The 24,969-nt window shown below is 40.7% G+C and overlaps 1 protein-coding gene across 3 annotated transcripts in view; it reads left to right on the top strand.

Moving 5' to 3' along the window:
- Positions 1–24,969, top strand: part of ndc80 (NDC80 kinetochore complex component) — a 65,711-nt gene that overhangs the window by 11,250 nt on the left and 29,492 nt on the right. For all 3 annotated transcript variants that reach the window (XM_060846305.1, XM_060846306.1, XM_060846304.1), the window contains exons 4-7: positions 5,402–5,528; positions 10,150–10,322; positions 17,556–17,658; positions 20,906–21,004. In XM_060846305.1, the coding sequence (XP_060702288.1) occupies positions 5,402–5,528; positions 10,150–10,322; positions 17,556–17,658; positions 20,906–21,004 (502 nt within the window). The remainder of the gene's footprint in view (positions 1–5,401; positions 5,529–10,149; positions 10,323–17,555; positions 17,659–20,905; positions 21,005–24,969) is intronic.

Below are 24,969 nucleotides of genomic sequence, written 5' to 3' on the forward strand. Positions count from 1 at the left end.
GCATTTCTGGTCCTGATATTCAATAATGACCTAAACCTTGGCATTGATGACAATTTCAAAAGTTAATTTACGAAACTTGGAAACACTAACCTATAAGGAAGGCAGAGCAGAATTGTGTAGAGAAATAGATTGATAGAATGGACAGTTGAAGTGACAGATGAAGTTTAATGTAGTAAAATATGAAATAAACCATCAATCGTTCCCCTCCACTACAGAGAATAAGCATTTCATTGAGTAACCCCACAAGATCTCTCTGTAATGTTTTCATCGGAATCTTCTGAATCAATTCATTCTAATTAGCTCTGTTTGACATGGAGCCGTCACTATCAGCGCCCCCTCACCCCTCCATTCTTATTCTGCAACTCTGAGCAGTTTTCAGTGCAGGATTGGAATGGTATCTACTCCTTCTGGAAGTGTAATCATTTGTTGTACGTTGGCTGCACCTTCCAGACCAGCAACATTCCAGTAAATCTCATCTGAACCCTCTCTGGCTTAATAATATCTTTCCTATAACTGATGTTGTGAAATTTGAAAGGTTCAGAAAATATTTACAAGGATATTGACCTTTATAGAGGTTAGTAAAATCATGAGAGGCATGGATAGGGTGAATAGCCACGGTCCTTTCCACAGGGTAGGGGAGTCTAAGACTAGACTGCATAAGTTTAAGGGGAAAGATTTAAAAGTGACGTGAGGGGTTGGACCGAAGGTTTTGTTTCTATGTTGTACATCTGCGTATGACTCTATGGTGGCAGGGTTCGCTTACAGTACTAACCAATGGCATTTGCAAAGGATGCTCAGTTTGGGTCCACAAGGGCCACTTGATTCCTGGCCTTTCCCCTATCATAAGTTCACAACATAGGGGTGTTCACTAATGAGTGTTCACTATTTGTGACTCTTCAGATATTTAAACAATCCGTGTTGTCATGGCTCATAGGGGTAGTACACTGAAAACAAACTCCACAACCCCCCGAAGTTGAGACACACCGATTCAATGAGACTGCCACAGATCCCAATTTGTCTCTGACTGAATGCTACTTAATCCACACCTGGCACCTTCAACAGAAATTTTTAGGCAAAATTGCACTTCTAAGTTGAATAAGAATAGTAAATCAACAGGATTTTTGATTTATGCATTTAATACTTTAACCCTTTCAAAATTCCCCCACATACAGGCACACAAAAGAAAATACATTGTGAATAGAGGGAAAACAGATTATGAGAAGAGTTCTGTATTATAGGTTCAAAATTACAAATCTAGATGGGTTGGTCCAACATTACGTAGTTCCTTGACATTTTAAGTTTTCTGCATAGCCATGATCAGCCTGTATTTCACTGATTTGCTTGGTTAGGCCTGGGGTCTTTTGTTACTTTGCAAAGTCAGCAGCTTTACAGAGAAAGGGGAGAAACAAAACATTGATACAGCTAACTTCGGATGGTTTTACTTGCTTCTCTGATTCATTTCCCTCGGTTTATGTTAAACTGCAACTTGACCAGAGCTTGTTGCTATACTGAGCGCTTCTGAATCCATAACTGTGCAACTTTCCTACACATCAGCTAGCTGTTTTTTCTAGCTGAAAACAACTGTAAACATTCTCTCCTTTGTAAAGCAGAGGCTTTTTCCTCATTTTCAGTCCACAGTCCAAAAAAAAGACAAAAATATGGTCTCTTACAGTGTTCATGTGCCATGAGCTCTGAATAACATCCAGGCTGATCAGTGGCAAGTAACATTCAGACCACAAATATCAAGCACTGACCATCTCCAACAAGAGGAAATTTCACAGTTAAGTTCAATACCATTATAGTTGATGAAAATGCATTATCAACTTTCCAGAGTTTACGATTCAACTCCAATGGAAATGGACCAGCCTTATAAATATTCTGGCTACAAAAGCAGATCAGAGGCTTGGAAATCTGCAGCAATTAACTCACCACTTGTCTCCCCAATGCCTGTCACCATCTACAAAGCGCAAGTCAGTTGTGTGATGAATTACTCTTCACTTGCCTAAATAGGGATAGGAGAGAGCCCCACCAGAACTCAAAACTTGATATCTGAAGGTACAAAGGAATTTGGCAGTGTCGGATGGCATTATTTTTAATGTAGGAAATCTTGACTGTCAGTCACTGGGGATATGACATCATTGTATTCATGGCGACATGGTTGAGAGAGAAGCAGGACTGGCAGTCAACATTCCTTCTAAGCAGCCATTCCAATACTCCATGCAAGACAATCAATGTCAGCATGCTCATTGTGGCATTGATTTCCAGAAGTCGTCGTTATTCATGGGTCTCCAAATTGGAGGGGATGCTGTTGGCAGCTCCATGTTCTGCAGTACGGAATCTTCAGGTGAGTTGTGGCAGGATGTAAGAAACATGATGGTGTCACAATTTTGACTCCGCAGTCAATATTCCTTACTAAAGTAAGGAGGGATGATAACTTGAGTGTCGATTGAGGCCACGTGGAAATTAAAACCAGAAAGGGGTCAGTCGCATTGTTATTCAAAACCACAAACAGAGTCAGGGAAAAATAGAAGGGAAGATATGCAGTCAAATTTCAGAGAAAAGATTATAGGGTAATAACAGGGGATTTCAACTTCTCCAGTATTAATGTGAATTAACAAAACGTGCAAACCTTAGAGGTGGAATTGTAAAATGTATTATTTTAAAATTCAGTTCATTTGAGAGAGGTGGGCATCACTAGCTGGCTGATCCCTACTTGACTTTGAGCAAATGGTGGTGAGATGCCTTCTTGAACTGCTCAAATCAGTGATAGTACCAGAGCTAAGAACAAAGAAAATTACAGCAAAGGAACAGGCCCTTCGGCCCTCTAAGCCTGTGTTGATCCAGATCTTCTATCTAAACCTGTTGCCTATTTTCCAAGGATCTGTATCCCTCTGCTCCCTGCCCATTCATGTATCTGTATAGATACATCTTAAATGACGTTATTGTGCCCACGTGTGTTGGCAACCCATTCCAGACACCCACCACCCTCTGCATAACGAACTTTCCGCACATATCTCCCCTAAACTTTTCCCCTCTCACTTTGAACTTGTGACCCCTAGTCCTCCACTCTGGGCAAAAAGCTTCTTGCTACCAACCCTGTCTATACCTCTCATAATTTTGTAGACATCAATCAGGTCCTCCCTCAACCTCTTTCGTCTTAATGAAAATAATCCTTATCTACTCAACCTCTTTTCATAGTTAGCGCTCTCCATATAAGGCAACATCCTGGTGAACCTCCTCTGCACCCTCTCCAAAGCATCCACATCCTTTTGGTAATGTGGCAACCAGAACTGTATGCAGTAGTCTAAATGTGGCTGAATCAAAACTAAAGCTAAAAATTTTAATGTTATAATAAGCGTGTAAACATTTGATTAAAGAAATAGATTTTAACAAAGATTTGAATTGGGGACAGCATAATGATGTTTAGAGACAAATACTCCAGAGCTTGAAGCTGGAGATTGTATGGAGAGTAAAGGGACTAGTGATCAGTGTATGTGGAGGTGGTTAGAGATGGGAAGGGTGTTCCATGGAAAATGTCTGAATTTTTTTCATTGTTCTATGAGAGAAAATGGTTGTTACAGAAAATGGATGTCGAACAAGTTGTAGCATATTGTACGTAATGAGTGGTTTGGTGCAACAGTGGAATTCTGCCCCTATCTTTGAATAATGTAGAGACTATATTCACCAAATAAAATGATTTACTCATTCAATTTATTTTAATTTTTCAGTTTAATCCTGCACTTATTTCCTCACAACTAGTTTTTACATATTCTATTTATGACTGTTGTATCTTGTTCATGAAAGCTCTGGAGCAACTTCAGTATTTGATACAAGGCACCATCAAAATTATGATGTTACTCATGTCTTCTGTCGTGAAAGCTGTTATGACATGGAGGTGGAACCCCTCTGTTAATTAAACCAAACATACACAAAAGCTCACCTCACCTCATAATCTGTTAATGATATACAGAATTCATAAATTCCACTATTTAATTAAAAAAACAATTTATTTTCTAACTCTAAAAATGAACATTAAACAAAAATTATTCACAAACCTAAGCCCCCTCCACTTCTTTTAACTACTTACTATTTGCCTCCAACTCTTTAACAATATGCTGTTTCAATAAGACGCTTATTAAAATTGCACCAACTTAATTTCAAAACCACAGTCTCTGTCTTCTATGTCTTCTCTCTTCCGGCTGCTGACCTCCCCGGGTCATCATCTTTTTTTTTACTGTGAGTATGTTGATACCTTCGATATAGGGTGTTTTCTAATTTCTGTGAGAGCAGGATATTATATTAGCAATTAGCTCTCTGGCTCTACGGCAATTTTCAAAAATGTCCATATTCTTATACCCCCAAACTTCAGATCATCTTATTGGTTCGATGTTGGCAAAACAATAAATTCAAACTTGATTGGGTTTAGTATCCTGGTGCATAATTTAAACTGATTAAATTTGAATTGTTGTCAAAACAGCAACCAAAACTCAGGTATCCATTTCACTGGCAAATGTTGCATATTTTCAACTTTCCAGGGCTGCTACCTAGTCATATATACAGGTACTTGTAATCTCTCAGTTCAGAACAGAATTCTGTCTCTCTTAAAGGTACATGCCTTTAACTTCATAACAAGATTGACACAAAGTACTTATTCAGTTCTTCAGTCATTTCTTTGTTCCCTTTTAACTACTTCTCCAGCATCATTCTCCAGTGGCCCAATGTCCACTTTTGCCTCTCCTTTGCCTTTTATATATCTAAAGAAACTCTTGCAAACTTTCCTAATATTACTGGCTAGCTTACCCTCATATTTAATCTTCTCTCTTCTTGTTTCTTTCTTTTTTGTCCTCTGTTGGTCTTTGCAGCCTTCCCACTACCCTTTTCACATCAAATGCTTTCTCTTTTGCTTCTATGCTATCCCCGACTTCCCTGGTCAGCCATAGTTGCCTCATCCTCCCTTTAGTATAATTCTTTTCCCTCGGGATGAATTTTTGTTGTGTCCCTCAAATTGCTTCCAGAAACTCCTGCTGTTGCTGTTCCACTGTCTTTCTTGCTAGACTCCTTTCCCAGTCAATTCTGGTCAGCTCCTCTCTCACCTCTCAGTAGTTGCCTTTATTCAACTGTAATACTGTTACATCTCCTGTTACTTTCTTCCTCTCAAATTGCAGAGTAAATTCTATCTTATTATTTTACTTGGTCCTGCATCTAAGTTACTGATATAAATTATAAGTGTTCATGGTTCATTGCATCATGCCACTGAGTTTATCTGATCAGAACAGTCCTGTGTGTCTTGGTCATTGTTGAACTGTTCACTGTATGAGCTCTCCTTTTTTTTTCCTCTCCTATTTGACTTTGAGCAATTTGCTTTGAAATATATGTCCTAAATGTTGTTTTTAAATTATAGGAACAGTAGCATTGGAACATTTTCTACAAATATATATGGAACATGCGGAGGCACAGAGAAGATAAAAGATCCACGACCCCTCCATGATAAAGCTTTTGTCCAACAGTGCATTCGACAGCTTTGCGAGGTATTTTAGTTGGAATAATTTCAAACGGTCAATTGGAATGGGCAAAGTCAAAAAATCACAGGACACCACGTTATAGACAGGTTTATTTGAAATCACAAGTTTTTGGAACAATTTTCCTTTGTCATGTGCGGTGAGAGAGGGTGCACCGACAGAGTTTGTAGGCAGAGAGATCAAGGATCATACAATATGTCTAAGTGAACAAATCTAAAATGCTTGATAGAGAACTCTGTTAGAAAGGGGATTCAAGTTTTGATTGATTAAGGTGCAAAATCAGAATCTGTTTCAAGTCACTACTCCAAGATAATTCAGGGTTTTGTCAGTATCTGTCTAACTTTCCAAACTTCAATCAGGCAGAGATACAAAAGGTGACATCTTAGGTCAGACACTGAATTGTAGGTGTGAGGTCTCGTTCAGCATCTTCTCTTCAATTTTAAATCAGGCTGGTCTTGTTTTGAAAGCAGGAATTTATAAAATGCCACACTGACTATGAAGGGCTTATGCCCGAAACGTCGAATTTCCTGTTCCTTGGATGCTGCCTGACCTGCTGTGCTTTAACCAGCAACACATTTTCAGCTCTGATCTCCAGCATCTGCAGACCTCACTTTTTACACTGACTATGACTACAAACTGTTTTTTGAACAAAATAGAATATATCTGCAAATAAGCAAACATCTTGGATGAAATGAGTTGCCCCATAGAATTATATGTGTTCTGACATATATAATGTGAGTGCACATGTTTGCATGAGAGAGTGTAATGAAAGAGTTCAGAAAAGATTTACAAGATTGTTGCCAGGGTTGGAAGATTTGAGCTTTCGGGAGAGGTTGAATAGGCTGAGGCTGTTTTTCCTGAAGCATTGGAGGCTGAGGGGTGACCTTATAGAGGTTTATAAAATCATGAGGGGCATGATTAGATAAATAGAACAAAGTCTTTTCCCTGAGGTGGGGGAGCCTAGAACTAGAGGGCATAGGTTTGGGGTGAGAGGGGAAAGATATAAAAGGGACGTACGGGACAACTTTTTCACACAGCGAGTGGTGCATGTATGGATTGAGCTGCCAGAGAAAGTGGTGGAGGCTAGTACAATTACAGCATATAAAAGACATCTGCATGGGTATATGAATAGGAAAGGCTTAGAGGGATATGGGCCAAGTCCTGGCAAATGGGATTAGATTAGGTTGGGATATCTGGTCGGCATGAATGAGTTGGACCGAAGGGTCTGTTTCCATGCTATACATCTCTATGGCTAAGTAATACAAAGCTGGCCAAACTAGTTAAGGTAAAGAGGTCATAACAATTTATCAAGGTGATGCTGTCAAAACAGGACAGTTAGGAAAGTTTTACAGATACAGAAGTGTGGTGGTGTCACATGTAGTCTGACATGAACCCAAGATCAAAGTTGAGGTCATCTTCATCAGTATGAAACTTGGCTATCAATCTCTTCTCAGTGATTCTGTGTTGTGTATCTCAAAGTCAGTGTTGGAGTTCACTTACCTGATGATCAGAGGCTGAATGCCCTTGACCATTGAAGTGCTCCCAGACTGGGAGGAAACACTCCTGTCTCGGTGATTGTTATTTGGTGTCTATTCATCCATCTTCGTAGCCAATATACCATGCGTGGGGGCATCTTTGCCTTCAGTATATGAAAGAGAACATTGGCCATGTCACATGAGTATCTGCCATGTGCATGGTGGGTAGTGTTCCAATGTATGATGGTAGGTACCAGTGTCGATGATCTGACCTGTCTTACAGAGATTGCCTTGGCAGGGTTGAGTGATGTTGTGGTTGATGTTGTCCTGAAGGCTGGGTAGTTTGCTGCAAACAATGGGAACACTTCAATGGTCAAGGGCATTCAGTCTCTAATCATCAGGTAAGTGAATTCCAACACTGACTTTGAGATACACAATGCAGAATAGCTGAGAAGAGACTGATGGCCAAGTTTCATACCCATGAAGATGACGTCAACCTTGATCTTGGGTTCATGTCAGACTACATGTAACACCATCACACTGTTCTGTATCTGTAAAAAATCTTCCTAACTGTCCTGTTTTGACAGCATCACCTTGATAAATTGTTATGACCCCTCTACCTTAATTAGTTTGGTTGTTTTGAAGGCAAGAAGTGGAGACGTACAGAAGACCTTGGTGAGATGCTGATCGTCATCGATGTGTTGAAGGCCATGAAGAACATGGCACAGTTTCTTCAGTCTGGGAAAGTACTGGACAACTGTGGGAATTGGATTAGGAATGGGATGGTCTTTGGAGGGTCGGTTTGTACTTGATGGAAGCAGGCCATTTGGTCCAAACTGTAGGGATTCTCTGCTGTGCCACAGTGAAAAACCTCATCAACCTCAGAAGGCAGACACAGAGCACTCTTTGTTGTCCAGTACTTCCCCAAAGCAGAGAAACTATGCCATGTCCTTCATGGCCTTCAACACATTATCGATGATGATCAGCGCCTTGCCATGGTCTTCCCTATGCCTCCACTTCTTGCCTTCAAAACAACTGCCTAACCTTGAACAGACCATTGTTCGCAGTAAACTATCCAGCCTTCAGGACAACATCAACCACAACACCACACAACCCTGCCATGGCAACCTCTGCAAGACATGTCAGATCATCGACATGGATATGCCATCACACATGGGAACACCACTCACTACATACATGGCAGATGCTCATGTGACCCGGCCAATATTGTCTATCTAATATGCTGCAGCAAGGATGCCCCAAGGTATGGTATATTGGTGAGACCACGCAGACGCTACGGAGATGGCTGAATGGACACCATGCCAGACAGGTGTCTTCCCTCCCAGTCAGGGAACATTTTAGTGGTCAAGGGCATTCAGCCTCCAATCTTTGAGCAGGTGTCCTCCAACGTGGACGTTGAGGTACACAATAAGACAGAATTGCTGAGCAGAGACTGATAGCCAAATTCCATACCATACCCATGAAGATGGCCTCAATTGTGATCTTCAGTTCATGTCGTGATACAGGTGACCCCACCACACTTTTGTATCTGTAAAATCTTTCTTACTATCCTGTTTTGACAGCATTGCCTTGATAAATTATGACTTCTCCACCTTAATTAGTAACTGTACTACTTATTACATTTACATTGATTCTCTCTCTCTCGCTCACGTGCTCTCACGCTCTCTCTCCACTCTTTCTCTCTCTCACTCTTGGCGCTCACATTTTCTAACTCTTACTCACACTCTCACACACACACTTTCTGTCACAATGCATATAAATCTATGGGTGAATAATTTCATCCAAGATGTTTGTTTGTTTGCAGTTTCGTTCTATTTTGTTCAAAATACACAATTTGTACTTAGTCAGTGTGGCATTTTATATATTGTTTTCGGAACAAGACCGGCCTGATTTAAAACTTGGAGACAGATTGAACGAGGCGTTATACCTTGCTGATTAAAAACCTGTTTCAGCCTTGAATGTACTTAACAACACAGTCTTGATAGCCCTATGTGTTAGAATGTGCCACAGATTCCCTACCCTCAATAAATTTATCATCCTTTCTTACGTGGGTGACCCTGAGATTCTGTCCACTGATCCGAGACTCTCCCCCAAAGGTAAAATAGCCATCCAGCATCTACACTTCAAGCCCACTAAGCATATTATAAATTATCTCCTCTGCAATCTATTGAAAAACTTTCAGCTATGACCACATTAATAAAATTGTTCTTGCCACAATGGAAGGAATATTTATTCGCCTGAGATGAAGGAGCGAATTGCTTAAAATCACCAGATGTTCCACACACATCCATGATATCTGACTCATTAACATTGAGCTCTACTCAATCTTGCAGACTGTTTAAAATTGGTGCAAATTCACTTTTTTGAAGGGCAGACTAATTCCTAAATCAACTGCAGAAAACTGGAAGATATCAAAGCTACTGCATCCTTGTTGAACAAGATGACCTTTCCCTTTTTGATGTCAGACAATGAGATAGTACAAATTTCAAAGTATTCTCCATGATAAAACTGTATTTTTTTCACCCCTTCAATTTTTATATTGAAATTTCAGTTGTTTATACAAGATGCTGTATTTTTAAAAAGAAAATTTGCTTCCATTGATGTAAATTCATGTTAGATTTCTGATTTACCTCCAAATATTGTAATACAATAACATCTTGAAAAACAGCAGTCATTGCAATTATGTTACGTTTCAAAAGGGAACCACTTTCTTGAAAGCTCCCAATGATTCTCTCAATGTTGAAATGATCAATATAAAATCCATCCTTGTGTAATTTTTCAGGTGAGTAACTACTGCTATTGTACTGATACAGCTTTTTGAATGCTCTCTGCAAAATGGTAGAAAATGGGTTGGTGTGTAATCTCTTGCAATTGTCCATTGCTGTGATGAAGGACCAAGTAAAGACTAGAATTTTTTTTATTATTTTGCAAGGATGTGGCCATTCGTGCATGTCAAATTTCTGTTGTCCATTCTCTCCAATTCCATATGTATTCAAGGATATTGTATTCTCCAATCCAATATATATATATATTCAATAGGTAGTATCTAGTTCATAGAATTCTTATTATTGTACTTAAAATTTAAATCAAATGTGTGATTTAAAAGATAATCTATTTTACTATATTTGTTCAAGTTCCTCGGGGAATATGGTTATCCACAACCTGTATCAACTAAGAGTCTGCAATCGCCCAGTTCCAAGGAATTTCTGAAGATCTTTGCCTTTTTATATAACTTGATTGATCAATCTTACCAGATGCCGGATTCAAAGTTTGAGGAAGAGATTCCTAGGATCTTCAAATCTCTTGGGTGAGACTGAAACTGTTTTCAGATCTACAATACATATGTCAGATTGGCTGCAATATCTTCAGAGTGAGAAGACCCCACTGAGACCATGAACATGTGGTCCAGTTTGACTATACAGTAGTGCTACCTTGAATGCCAGCAATATCATCCTTCAAATGAAATTTTGAATCATTTTGACTGACCCATGTCATTGCAACGTTTTATTTCCAGAAATAAAAAGCCACTGGCTTCAGGGTTACAAAATCTTTCAAAATGGCAGTTTGTGTAATTTGGTTTTGTAGAATCTTGATGCACACAAATTGGTTGCTGTGTGATTAAATAACAAGCAATATTTCAATTTCAGTATGAGGTGTCACTACAAATTGGGAATGATGAAATATGTATTCTCGATGAAAGTGTTGGGTAAATCCATGACCCAGTAAACAGTTCTGTAAAGTTCCTGACAAAATGCATGTCTTTCACATCACTTACTTATTAACCTTAACCACCTGGGCAGAGTACTGTTCATTAGCTTTCTGACCAGAGTTCATGCAATAAGGAGCAGTGAAAAAAGCTTCTCCAAAAATTGTTCATGCTAACTTTTATTTCAAGAAAAATGAAACCATAGCAATAGAAAAGCAAAGTACTATAGATGTTGGAAATCTAAAATAAAAATAGTGAATGCTGGAACTACTCGCAGGTCACACAGCATTTGTGAAAAGGAAAGCAATTAACATTTTAGGTTTATATTCTAATTAAAGGTCACAGGCCTGAAATATTTAGGAGCAAAAATTTTGCATTTTAAAGGTATCCTTCAGAATTGACAGAAAAATATAGGCTTTTTGAGACCATGGTTTGGACTAATGCTGAATGCTAAGATTTTTTTGAGAAAATTGAGACAGGCTTCAAAAGGGCAAGAAGGACGGAGTAGCAATATTGACCAAGATTGCATCTTTCAGGGGGATGTTAATAAGATTGAACTGAATGTAGACTGCTAAGAGAAGAACCGAAAAGGATGCTAGATTTTATAGGCCATCAGCAGTGATAAAGTAGTGGGTTACAGAAATATTTTGCCATGATGTTATAATAGGAGACATTAGCTGTTTCCACACTGAAAATTAGTATCTTAAAGACATAAATTTCTTATGTTCTGAAATCATACATTTCGTACCAATTAGAGAACAAAACCATCTATTAGAACAAAGAACAGTACAAACACAAACACGCCTTTCAGCCCACCAAGACTGCACCAATGTAAACCTTTCTAAACTAAAAGCCTTTTGCCTCTGAGCTGTCTGTATCCTTCTATTCTCTGCCTATTCATATATCTGTCAAGGTGCCTCTTAAACACAACTATTGTATCCACCACCACCTCTGGCAATGCATTCCAGGCACTTACCACTTTCAAAAAAAACCTGCTTCTCACATCTCCTTTAAACTTACACCTTTTACCTTAAACCAATGATCTCCATGTAATTGACCCTGGGGAAAAAGACTGACTATCCATTCCAAACTTGCCCCTCAATTTTGTAAACCTCTCATCCTTTGACATTCAAGTGAACCCAATCTCTCCTCATCGCTAGGACCCTCCAAATTAGGCAACATCCTAGTAAACTGTTTCTGTACACTCTCCAAAGCCTCAATCTTTCCTACAGTGTAGTGACCAGACCTGTGTGCAATATCCCAAATGTAGCCGAACTAAAATGTTATGCAGCTGCAACATGATTTGCTAATTTTTATACTCTTTGCTCCAACTGATGAAGGCAAGCATGCCATATTCTGCTTTGACCACCATATTCACTCTTGTTGCCATTTTCAGGGAACTGTGGACCTAGATCTCTCTATGTTAATGCAACCAAGGGTTCTGCCATTTATTATACATTTCCCTCCTGCATTAGATCTTCCAAAATGCATCACTTCTCATTTGTCCTGATTAAACTCCACTGCCATTTCTCTGCTCAAGTCCATCCATTTCCTGCCATATCCTCTGGCAATCCTGCTCACAATCTGCAGCTCTCCCAGTAGTGGTTTCATTCAGAAACTAACTAATCAAGTCACCAACATTCTCCTCCAAATCATTTGCATATATCACAAATAACTGGGGTGCCAGCACTGACCCCTGTGGAACACCACTGGTCACAGATCTCCAATCAGGAAAAACAGCCTTACACTGCTAGTCTGTCTCCTACGTCTAAAACCAGTTCTGTATCCACCTTACCAATCACAGATCCTGTGTGACTTTGCCATTTGTATCAGCCTGCCATGAGGGACCTTGTCAAAAGCCTAGCAAAGTCCATATAGACAACATTTACCACCCGACCATCAATCATCCTTGTCACTTTCTCAAAAAAACTATCATTTGTGAGACTCAACCTTCCCCCACAGAAAGCCATGCTGCCTTTCACTACATTTGTCTTTTTTTGAAATGTAAGTGAATCCCATCCCTAAGAATTTTTCCCAATAATTTTCCAATCACTGACATGAGGCTTATCAGGCTGTAATTTCCCAGATTATGTTGCCCTTCTTAAATGAAGGAACGATGATGGCTACTCTGTCCTCTGGGACCTATTCTGTGACTGAAGAGGATTCAAAGACTTCATACAAGGCCCCAGCAATTTCATCAACTGCCTTTCTCAGCATTCTGTGATAGACCCCATCAGGTCATTGAGATTTGTCTATCTTAATGCTTTTCAAAACACTCAACACTACCTCCTGTTCTATATTGACATGCCATAGAATATCAACTTAGCCCTCCTGAGACTCACCATCCACATGTCTACCGATGCAAAGTATTTGTTAAGGACCTCACCCCTTCTTCCAGCACCATGTATAAGTTCTATCCTTTGTCCTTGAGTGGACTTACCCTTTTTAGCTACGTATTTAACACACCTTTAGATTTTCCTTCTGTTTGCCAAAGACATTTCATGCCCCTTTAAGCCCTCCTTGTTAAAGTTGCTATCTTTTATATTCTTCGAGGGCTCTGACTGTCTCTAGTTTCCTAAATATTACACATGCCTCCTTTTACTTTTTTTGAATAAGCTCTCAAGTTTCCTTGTCATCCAAGTTCCCGAATCTAGATACCCTCATCCTTTATTTCCAAAGGAACTCCTGAACTCTAACCTATTGGCCTTTAAAAGATTCCCACATGCCAGGTGCTGATTTACTCTCAAACAGACACCCCCAGTCTGCATTGCACAATTCCTGCATAATATTGTGGTAGTTAGCTTTCCCCTAATTTGATACTTTCACCCAAAGACCTCATTTATAACTAATGTAAAATTTCCAGATTCATGGTCACTGATCCCAAAATGCTCCTTCACCAGGCCAGGCTCGTTTCCCTGGTTGGATTGTTTACTAATTCAGGAATTTCAAAAAATCATCCTGGACACACCAAACAAATCTCCCCCATGCAAGCCTCTGGGTTTAAAGGAAGTCCTAATCAATATAGGGGGAAGTTAAAATTACCTACCATCACAACCGATTTTGTTTTCCATGTAGTCTATTCACAAAACTATTCCCTTCTCTCCTAGTGGTTATTGGGAAGCCTGCAGTACAATCCCAAAGCGATTGTACCCTTCTTACTTCTGAAGTCTACCCATATGGCTTCGCTGAATGAGCCGTCAAATGTCATAGAGATGTACAACATCTCTGGTCCAACTCTCCCATGCTGACCAGATATCCTAAATTAATCTAGTTCCATTTGCCAGCAGTTGGCCCATATCCCCCTAACCTCTTCAATTCATATATCCATCCAGCTGCAATTATACCAGCCTCTTCCACTTCCTCTGGCAGCTCAGTCCACACGTGCACCACCCTTTGTGTGAGAAAGATGCCCTATAGGTCCCTTTTAAATGTTTCCCCTCTCACCCTAAACCTATTCCCTCTAATTCTGGACTCCCCCACCCTAGCGTAAAAACCTTGTCTGTTTACTCTATCCATGCCCCTCGTGATTTTATAATTCTCTATACGATCACTCCTCAGCATTCGATACTGCAGGGAAATGAGCCCCAGCCTATTCAGCCTCTCCCTATAGCTCAAACCCTCCAACCCTGGCAACATCCTTGTATATCTTTTTTGAACCTTTTCAAGTTTCACAACATGCTTCCAATAGGAGGGAGACTAGAATTATGCATAGTATTCCAGAAGTGGCCAAACCAATGTCGTGTACAGCTGCGACATGACCTCCCCAACCCTATACTCAATGTTCTGTCCAATAAAGGAAGGCATATCAAACATCGCCTTCACTATCCTATCTACCTGCGACTCCACTCTCAAGGAACTATGAACCTGTATCCAAGGTCTTTGTTCACAATACTTCCCAAGACCTTACCATTAAGTGTATAAGTCCTGCCCTGATTTGCCTTTCCAAAATGCAGCACCTCCCATTTATCTAAATTAAGCCCTATCTGCCACTCCTCAGCTCATTGGAATGTGACCTCCCTCAGTCCAGCTGTAATATTCTCTTATCAGCAAGGCAATGCCCTCATCTTTTTTACATCCCTGTCTATCTCACCTGAAACATTTACATCCCAAAAATGCCAGTCTTGTCCCTCTCTCAATGAAGCATCTATAATAGCTACAATATCATTGTTATATGTTTTAATCCAAGCGCTACGTTCATCTGCCTTATCGATGATACACTCTAATTAAAACAACTACACCTCTGATCACAATAGGATTGGCATTCTGTAATCTCAACTTGTATGTTCTTCTTCCTAGCCTTACTAGCCTTAGTCTCTGACTCCTTAGTCATTTTACTTGCTGACCTACTTCTCTGGCTCCTACATCCCCTGCTACACGAGTTAAAAGCACACTGTACTAGCAAACCTCCTTGCCAGGATATTGTTGACCCTCCAGTTTAGTTGCAACCTGACCTCCTTGTACAGGTCCCGCCTACCCCAGAATACATCCCAATGATCCACATACCTGAAGCCCTCCTTCCTACATTAGCTTTTTAAGCCATGTATTTAACTGGACAATCTTCCTGCTTCTTGCCTCATTGAACATGGCACAGAAAGTAATCTTACAATCATAGAAATCCTAATTTTCAACTTCCTACATAATTCCCTGAACTCTTTGCGGAGCCTTGTCTCTCTGCTTACATCATTACAAGCAATATGGACCACAGCCGAGGACTGCTCACCCACTCAGAATATCTTGTGCCTGCTCAGACATCCTTGACCATGGCACCGGGGAATGATAGAATCACTATAGTGTGGAAACAGGCCATTCAGCCCATTAAGGTCCACACTGATCCTCACAAGAGCATCCCATCCAGATCAACCCTCCCTTACCTTGTCTCTATAACTATGCATTTCCCACGTCCATCTAACCTGCACACCTTTGGACTGTGGCAGAAACCAGAGCACCCAGAGGAAACTCATGCAGACACAGGGAGAATATGCAAACTCCACAGTGATAAGTCATCGGAGGCTGGAATCGAACCTGGGTCCCTGGCATTGAGAGGCAGTAGTGCTAACCACTGAGCCACTATGCTGCTCCATGCAAAACACCATAATGGAGTCTTGCTTGTGGCCACAGAAACCTCTTTGTCCCTAACTATAGAGTTCCCCAATCACTACTGCTCACTTACACTTTGATCTTATCTGCTGTACAATAGAGCTCTTTGTGTTGCCACAGACCTCGTTGCTGCTTTCCTTTGAGAGGCCATCCTCCCCAATAGTATCCAAAATTCAATTAGTCTTTATCTAACAATAAGGAAGCACTTAACTAACAAGCACATGATTGAATTCAGATATGAAAGAAAAGGGCAAAGCAGGAGCCAAGATTTTAAATTTAACTGTGGATAAATAGGAACTAGTACTATTAATGGGGGATAAAACTGTAGATTACCAGTGGGAGGAGTTCAGAAAATGTCCTTATTCTGCTAAAAGGAAAGTGCTGTACTCGTTTAATACAAAATGAAACAGACAATGTGAATTTAAAAGGAAGAACTTGTATGAAGACCAACAGTGGAGATTCTGCAATATGAGTCTGCGTCAGTCAAAAACAACCACTTAACTATTCTAATCCCATTTTCCAGCATTTGGCCCACAGCCTTCTATGCCTTGGTGTCACAAGTGCACATCCAAATACCATGTTGAGGATTCCTGTCTTCCACCCCTACAGGCACCACCCTCTGGGTGAGGAATTGCTTTCCTCTCATCACCTGTAAACTGTAATATGTCCTGGTTATTGATCCCTCAACCAAGAGGAAAATAGAGATATGAGAAACAAAAAAAAATGAAGGTGTGCTTATCAAGACAAATTTAAAAAAAGACTTGCAAAACAAGAAGAACCTGTGACACGTGCAAGGTGGCATCAAGTCCTTCAGGCAGATTAAAGCTAGGAAGGTGATTAAATATTCCTTGCAAGTAGGAATATTGGGATATCTTGTATCCATTTGCTAATGAATACAAAAGTAGGGGGATATTTGAACAAGGAGTAGGTATTTATTAAGGTAATTGCTTCTGATAGTCACCTTCCCACCATGTTCCCACCTATCCGTATAAACTTTCATCCTCTCACAGGCCAAGAATCTGCCTTTAAAATATTCAAAACATGCTTTTTCAGGAAGACTGTTCCAGAGGTTCACAACTGAGAAAAAAACTCACCTAATCTCGGTTTTAAGGGGACAGCTTTGTTTTGGAATAGCGATCCTTAGTTATAAACTCCAACCTGTTGAGATCATTATGTTTCAATCAAGTTGTCTCTTATGTTTCATAACTGAAGTGGAAACAAGGCTAACGCATCCACCTTATAGAAGATGACTGGAGTGGTGGTGTAGGAGCAATTCAGGAGGTATTTTGGGAACAATTCTTGGGGTGAGGACTTAGCCAGGTTGGCTAGATCGTGACTCAAAGCCAGGAACGATATTTGTGGGGGAGCTGGCTGGTAAAAGGCATGTTAAAAATGTAGCATCGGGTGGAAACAAAAGGCCAATTAGGGTACCCTGGGAGCATTGCAACTTGCAAGATTGCTCCCAGATCATACATCATCCTCACTCGCAAATATATCGCCAGTCCCTCACAGCCAACAGGCTAGGGTTTTGAAACGATCCTAACAGTAATAAGTGTACCTACACAGCAAAATGACACAATGATTACTGGAGACAATTCACGACCATCAAACAGTGAGGCAATTCAATATTTGATGTTTCACATGTTTACTTGAGTTAATGTGAATTTGACAGGACAATGTTACATGATTGAGTATGATAGTGTCAAAGGAGTGAATTTGTTTCTTTGTTGATTTAAGGTATCCTTTTCCGTTGTCAAAAAGTTCAATGTATACAGTAGGAGCTCCACACACTTGGCCACTGATTCTTGGTGCATTGGTTTGGCTGATGGATAATGTTAAGGTAAGAATCTCTAATCCTCATAAAACAAAATTTTGGAATTGCTTACAGTGAGCTGTGTTCCTGAAAATTGTGATTTTGTAAAAGTGGACCGACTTTAAATAAATCAGGGATTTCCATAGGAATCAACATTACCGTCTGAGTGAGGTTCCTTGGGATATTTAGAGTCAGACAGCAGAGACAGGCCCTTCGGCCCAAACTGGTCCATGCTGACTAAAATGTCCATCCACACTAACCCCAATTCTCTGCACTTGTCTTATGTCCTTCTAAACCTTTCCTATCCATGTATTTGTCCAAAAGCCTTTTTAATGTTGTTAATGTACCTGCCTCAACCACTTCTCTGACAGCTCATTCCATATGCGTACCACCTTCTATGTTAAAAAATATGTTGCCGCTCAGGTTCCCTTTAATCCTTTCTCCTCTAACCTTAAACTGATGCCCTCTAGTGCTCTATTCCCTAACCCTGGGGAAAAAGACTGAATACATTCACCTTACCCATGCCTCTCATGATCTTATACGCATCTATAAGATCCCTCTCATAGTTTCCTATGCTCCAAAGAAAAAAGTTCTAACTTGTCCAACCTCTCCCGACAACTCAGACCGTTGAGTCCTGGCAACATTCTTATAAATTTCTTCTGCACTCTTTCCATTTTAATAACATCGAACTAATTTGTTAGAGTTCTTTGAAGTGACAAGGAAGGTTTATGAGGGTGGGGTTGTAGACATAGTCGGTATGGATTTCAGTAAGGCCTTTGGTAAGGTTCTACATGGTAGGCTGCATGCAAGGTGATCAAAACTGAACACCATTCAAAGTGTGGCCTCACCAATATCCTGCACAACTGCAACATAACTTCCCAACTTCAATACTCAATGCTTTGACTGATAAAAAGCCTTCTTTACTGCCCTGTCAAACTGTGACTCCACTTTCAGTGAACCGTGCACTTGATTTCCAAGGTTCCTCTGTTCCACGACACTCCTTAAGGCCCTACCATTTACCATGAAACTCCGACTTTGATTTGACTTTCCAAAATGGAAGACCTCTCACTTATCTATATTAAATGCCATTTTCCATTTCTGGGCACACTAATAACCTTCCTCACTGTCCAGGATGCCAACTATTTTTGTCATCTGCAAACTTACTAATCAAGCCTTGCACATTCTCATTCAAATCATTGAGATAGATAACAAACCAATGATGGGCCTAGCAGGGACTAGATTCTGTTGGGATATCTGGGCGGCATGAACGGGTTGGACTGAAGGTTCTGTTTCCATGCTGTACATCTTTATGACTCTATGACACTGAAGCCGAGGCACCCCACTAGTCACAGGCCTCCAGTCCGACAAGCATCCTTTCACTATTACTCTCTGCTTCCTACCATCAAGCCAATTGTGTATCCAATTTGTCAGGTCCCCCTGAATTCCATGCGATCTAACCTTTCAGAGCAGGCTACCATGTGGACCCTTATCAAAGGACTTATTAAAATCCATATCGACTACGTCTACTTCCCTGTCCTCATCAACCTTCCTGGTCACTTCAAAGAACTCTAACAAATTTGTGAAGCATGATCTCCTACACACAAAGCCATGCTTGTTATTCCTAATCAAACCCTGTCATAACGTCATAGAGATGTACAGCATGGAAACAGACCCTTCAGTCCAACCCATCCATGCCGAACAGATATTCCCACCCAACCTAGTCCCACCAGCCAGCACCCGGCCCATATCCCTCCAAACCCTTCCTATTCATATACCCATCCAAATGCCTCGTAAATGTTGCAATTGTACCAGCCTCCACCACATCTTCTGGCAGCTCATTCCATATACGTACCACCCTCTGTGTGAAAAAGTTGCCCCTTAGGTCTCTTTTATATCTTTCCCCTCTCACCCTAAACCTATACCTTCTAGTTCTGGACTCTTCGACCCCAGGGAAAAGACTTTGTCTATTTATCCTATCCATGCCCCTCATAACTTTGTAAACCTCTATGAAGTCACCCCTCAGCCTCTGACGCTCCAGGGAAAACAGCCCCAGCCTGTTCAGCCTCTCTCTGTAGCTCAGATCCTCCAACCCTGGCAACATCCTTGTAAATCTTTTCTGAACCCTTTCAAGTTTCACAACATCTTTCCGATAGGAAGGAGACCAGAATTGCACACAATATTCCAACAGTGGCCTAACCAATGTCTGTACAGCCGCAACATGACCTCCCAACTTCTGTACTCAATACTCTGACCAATAAAGGAAAGCATACCAAATGTCGCCTTCACTATCCTATCTGCCTGTGACTCCACTTTCATGGAGCTATGAACCTGCAGTCCAAGGTCTCTTTGTTCAGCAACACTCCCTAGGACCTTACCATTAAGTGTATAAGTCCTGCTAAGGTTTGCATTCCCAAAATGCAGTACCTCGCATTTATCTGAATTAAACTCCATCTGCCACATGTCAGCCCATTGGCCCATGTGGTCCCTGTCCTTCCAAATGCATGTATATGTTATCTCAGAATCTTCTGAAGTAACATACCTACCACTGATGTTAGACTTACTGGTTTGTAGTTCACATTTTTATTTTTTGCAGCCCTTGTTGAATGAAGGCACAACATTTGCTACCCTCCAATCTTCCAGGACCTCACCTGTGGCTTGCAATGATGCAAATATATCAGCCAAGCGCAGGATTCTTGGAAAAAATCTGGTCAGGACCAGGAGATTTATCAACCTTCATGCATTCTAATATGTCCAACACCACCTCTACTGTGATAAGGACGGTCCCCAAGATATCCCCACTAATCTTCCCAAGTTTTCATGTCTTTCTCCATAGTAAGCACAGAAGAGAAGTGTTTCTTTTTAAAAAAAAAAGTCCTGCTACTATATCAAAAACACATTTTGTCTTTGTTCTTTCCCATGTTGGCTTCAACTTTGATTTTGATGGTTGATTCTTCACTTTCCAAATTATTTTCCAGTCTTGAAGTATCTCTTCGTTTGACCCCAACTTAAGCAATACACCCTGTTGGAGCTGATCACGTGACATCTATTTTTTGAGCTGTGAGAAAGACACCGTTAGTGAAGTGTTAGCAATTGTGTTCTTGCATAGTTCTAGGAGACTGGTGGACGCTGAAATATCTTATTGATTGTGCAATGTTTGGAAGCAGTTCGAAATGCTTCACAAAAGGTGTTGATTAGATTTGGAAGTGCAGTCTCTGGTCAATAATGCTTGTATAAGTGCGACTATAATAATTGTTCATATTTACTTTGCCCACAGCTGGTCAACTCTGTTGATCCGGATAAGATCCTGTTTGGTCCTGATAAGGACTGGGATGTGGTGGAGAATGTGACTGATGATGGTGTTCATAATAATAGGGTATGTAATTGCTAATTATCCTCAAATGGTATGTCCAATTCAGCAGCTGTTTTCAGACATTTCATCAGCATACTAAGTAACATCATCAATGAGGGGAAAGTGAGGACTGCACATGCTGGAGATCAGAGCTTAAAAATGTGTTGCTGGAAAAGCGCAGCAGGTCAGGCAGCATCAACCTAAACACAAATAAAAAGCGGACCATACCACCAGTGCTTCACCTGAGGCTCATTGAAGTTGGTTCTTAGTATGGTGACAAAATGTCTGAAAACAAACCTTTTAGCTCAGTGAGCAAACTTACATCTTGAAGCTCAGCCTAAGCTACCTGCTCCTTTGATGCTGCCTGACCTGCACTTTTCCAGCAACACATTTTTAAGCAACATCATCAATGAGCCTCCGGTGAAGCACTGGTGGTATGGCCCGCTTTTTATTTATGTTTGGGTTTCCTTGGGTTGGTGATGACATTTCCTGTTCTTTTTCTCATGGGGTGGTAAATGGGATCTACTAGTATCTTTACGTACAGATGAGGAAAGACACCACTTCGACTGGGGCAACACATCTCAGAGAAGCCAAACAGAGACGCGCACAAGAATTCCTAGAAGCATGGCATTCCAACCGGAACTCTATCAACAATCATATTGACTTGGATCCCATTTACCACCCCCAAGGGGGGGAAAACAGGAAATGGCATCACCAGAGGAAATGGCATCAGCAACCCAAGGAAACCTAAACACACAAATAAAAAGTGGACCATAGCACCAGTGCTTCACCTGAGGCTCATTGATGTTGGTACTTAGTATGGTGACAAAATGTCTGAAAACAAACCTTTCAACTCAGTAAGCAAACTTAAATCTAGAACCTCAACCTAAGCTACAAATCTTCTCAAAACTCAATGACGTTGTCAACTTTTAGCAGTTTTGTATTTTTTTATTTTTTAATCATCTAGGTTATTAGGGTCCAGAAAGTCTTGGGAACAGCAAATGTAACAAATACAGTCTTGCGTTTTGCAGCTTCAATATTCACTATCTTTGCAAAAATGGCATTTGTCTCTTGGCCTCCCTTTTTAGATGAACTTTCTGAATTTTCCCAAGAAAGGTCATTATAGATTAAATATCTTGTGGTTGCATCAAAAAGTACTTCTAAATCTGTGACTTGTTTCTTCAGCTTATGAATTTCTTTTGGGGAATTGGAGGGGGTGAGAAGAATATTTTTAAAAGATGGAGAAAAAATTGAAAGATTTCAATGTAATATTTATCTTTTATTTCTCCTCCCGAGTGTGACATCCCTCTTGCCTTTGCTTGTTTGCAATGTTTGAGGCATTAGATCCCTTCAAGATTTGGTGGTGGGGAATTTACAAAAGATTTACAAAGAAAGCTGAATATTCATGAAAGAGTGATTGTGTAAGAAAAAACACTACTTTCATGGAAATAAAAGGAAGTTGTACTTAAATGAGTTAGTATTTGTGCAGTACAGAATCTCTAATCAAATGGGAACTGGCTGTAATTATGCATTGGTAGGAATAAAGCATGGTAGAGATTGCTGAAATATGGCTGTGGAGGTTGGCAAACGTGGTGCCCCTGTTTAAGAAGGGCGGTAAGGACAAGCCAGGGAATTATAGACCGGTGAGGCTGACCTCGGTGGTGGGTAAGTTATTGGAGGGAATCCTGAGGGACAGGATATACATGTATTTGGAAAGGCAAGGACTGATTAGGGGTAGTCAATATGGCTTTGTGCGTGGGAAATCATGTCTCTCAAACTTGATTGAGCTTTTTGATGAAGTAACAAAGAGAATTGATGAGGGCAGAGCAGTAGCTGTGATCTATATGGACTTCAGTAAGGCATTCGACAAGGTTCCCCATGGGAGACTGATTAGCAAGGTTAGATCTCATGGAATACAGGGAGAACTAGCCATTTGGATACAGAACTGGCTCAAAGGTAGAAGACAGAGGGTGGTGGTGGAGGGTTGTTTTTCAGACTGACGGCCTGTGACCAGTGGAGTGCCACAAGGATCGGTGCTGGATCCTCTACTTTTCGTCATTTACATAAATGATTTGGATGCAAGCATAAGAGGTACAGTTAGTAAGTTTGCAGATGACACCAATATTGGAGGTGTAGTGGACAGTGAAGAGGGTTACCTCAGATTACAACAGGATCTTGACCAGATGGGCCAATGGGCTGAGAAGTGGCAGATGGAGTTTAATTCAGATAAATGAGAGGTGCTGCATTTTGGGAAAGCAAATCTTGGCAGGACTTATACACTTAAATGTAAGGTCCTAGGGAGTGTTACTGAACAAAGAGACCTTGGAGTGCAAGTTCATAGCTCCTTGAAAGTGGAGTCGCAGGTAGATAGGATAGTGAAGAAGGCGCCTGGTATGCTTTCCTTTGAGTACAGAAGTTGGGAGGTCATGTTGCAGCTGTTCAGGAAATTGGTTAGGCCACTGTTGGAATATTGTGTGCAATTCTGGTCTCCTTCCTATCGGAAAGATGTTGTGAAACCTGAAAGGGTTCAGAAAAGATTTACAGGGATGTTGCCAGGGTTGGAGGGATTGAGCTACATGGAGAGGCTGAACAGGCTGGGGTTGTTTTCTCTGGAGCATCGGAGGCTGAGGGATGACCTTATAGAGGTTTACAAAGTTATGAGAGGCATGGATAGGATAAATAGACAAAGTCTTTTCCCTGAGGTGGTGGAGTCCAGAACTAGAGTATAGGTTTAGGGTGAGAGGGGAAAGATAAAAGAGACCTAAGGGGCATCTTTTTCACGCAGTGGGTGGTATGTGTATGGAATGAGCTGCCAGAGGAAGTGGTGGAGGCTGGTACAATTGCAACATTTAAAAGGCATTTGGATGGGTATATGAATAGGAAGGGTTTGGAGGGATATGGGCCGGGTGCTGGCAGATGGGACTAGATTGGTTGGGATATCTGTTCGGCATGGGCAGGTTGACTGAAGGATCTGTTCCCATGCTGTACACCTCTATGACTCCATGCCTGGGAATTAAATATTGAATAAAACATACATAGAAGTGACAGGGAAGGGGAGGTAGAGAAACAGTACTTGAAAATCACAATTACAGGAGGAATAAACAAAAATTGAATTCATATGAATAGAGTTAAAAGATAATAAAGAACCAGCCACACTATAATGTGCAGTTCATAAACCATGGAATGGAGTTGAATGACGAAATATGCAGGCAACCTAAGAAATTGAGTAAAAATTGAATATTCATCATGGGGACTTCAACAAACCCGCTATTAATTGGACAAATAGGTGATGGAATTAAGATCCTAGATTTAAATGACCAGTAGATTTAGAAGTGTTCAATAGCGGAAGCAATACTTTGTCTGATGTGTGTTGAACCAACATAGCAATTGATTTTGCTTTATCTCTGGTTTAAGCTTTTATTTCATTTTGTTTCTTCTGTTACACATCTAGTTTGGTGGAAATGTTATTGGAAGTAGATAATGACATGAAATTGAGGGATGTGAGTTCTCCAAACAGAATTCCTAAGTAGCATTTTCTTCTTCTGTAACATTTATAAACTTAACTTGCATCCACAAATTTCTCAAAGTCATAGACTCCTACCCCTTCCTGAAGAAGGGTTCCTGCCCAAAACATCAATTTTCCTGTTCCTCGGATGCTGCCCGACCTGCTCTGCATTTCCAGCACCTCTCTAATCTTGACTCCTACAGCACAGAGACAGGCCCTTTGGCCCAAACTAGTCCATGCCGACCAAAATGTCCATCCACACTAACCCCATATCCCTGCACTTGGCCCATATCCTTCTAAATATTTCCTATCCATGTGTTTGTCCAAATGCCTTTTAAATGTTGTTAATGTCCCCATTTCAACAATTTCTGTGCATACCACACTCTGTGGAAAAAACCCATTGCACATCAGGTACCCTTTTATTCTTTCCCCTCTAACCTTAACCTGATGCCCTTTAGTCCTCGATTTCCAAACCGTGAGAGAG

The sequence above is a fragment of the Hemiscyllium ocellatum genome, chromosome 28 (assembly GCF_020745735.1).
Source record: "Hemiscyllium ocellatum isolate sHemOce1 chromosome 28, sHemOce1.pat.X.cur, whole genome shotgun sequence".
Taxonomy (NCBI): domain Eukaryota; kingdom Metazoa; phylum Chordata; class Chondrichthyes; order Orectolobiformes; family Hemiscylliidae; genus Hemiscyllium; species Hemiscyllium ocellatum.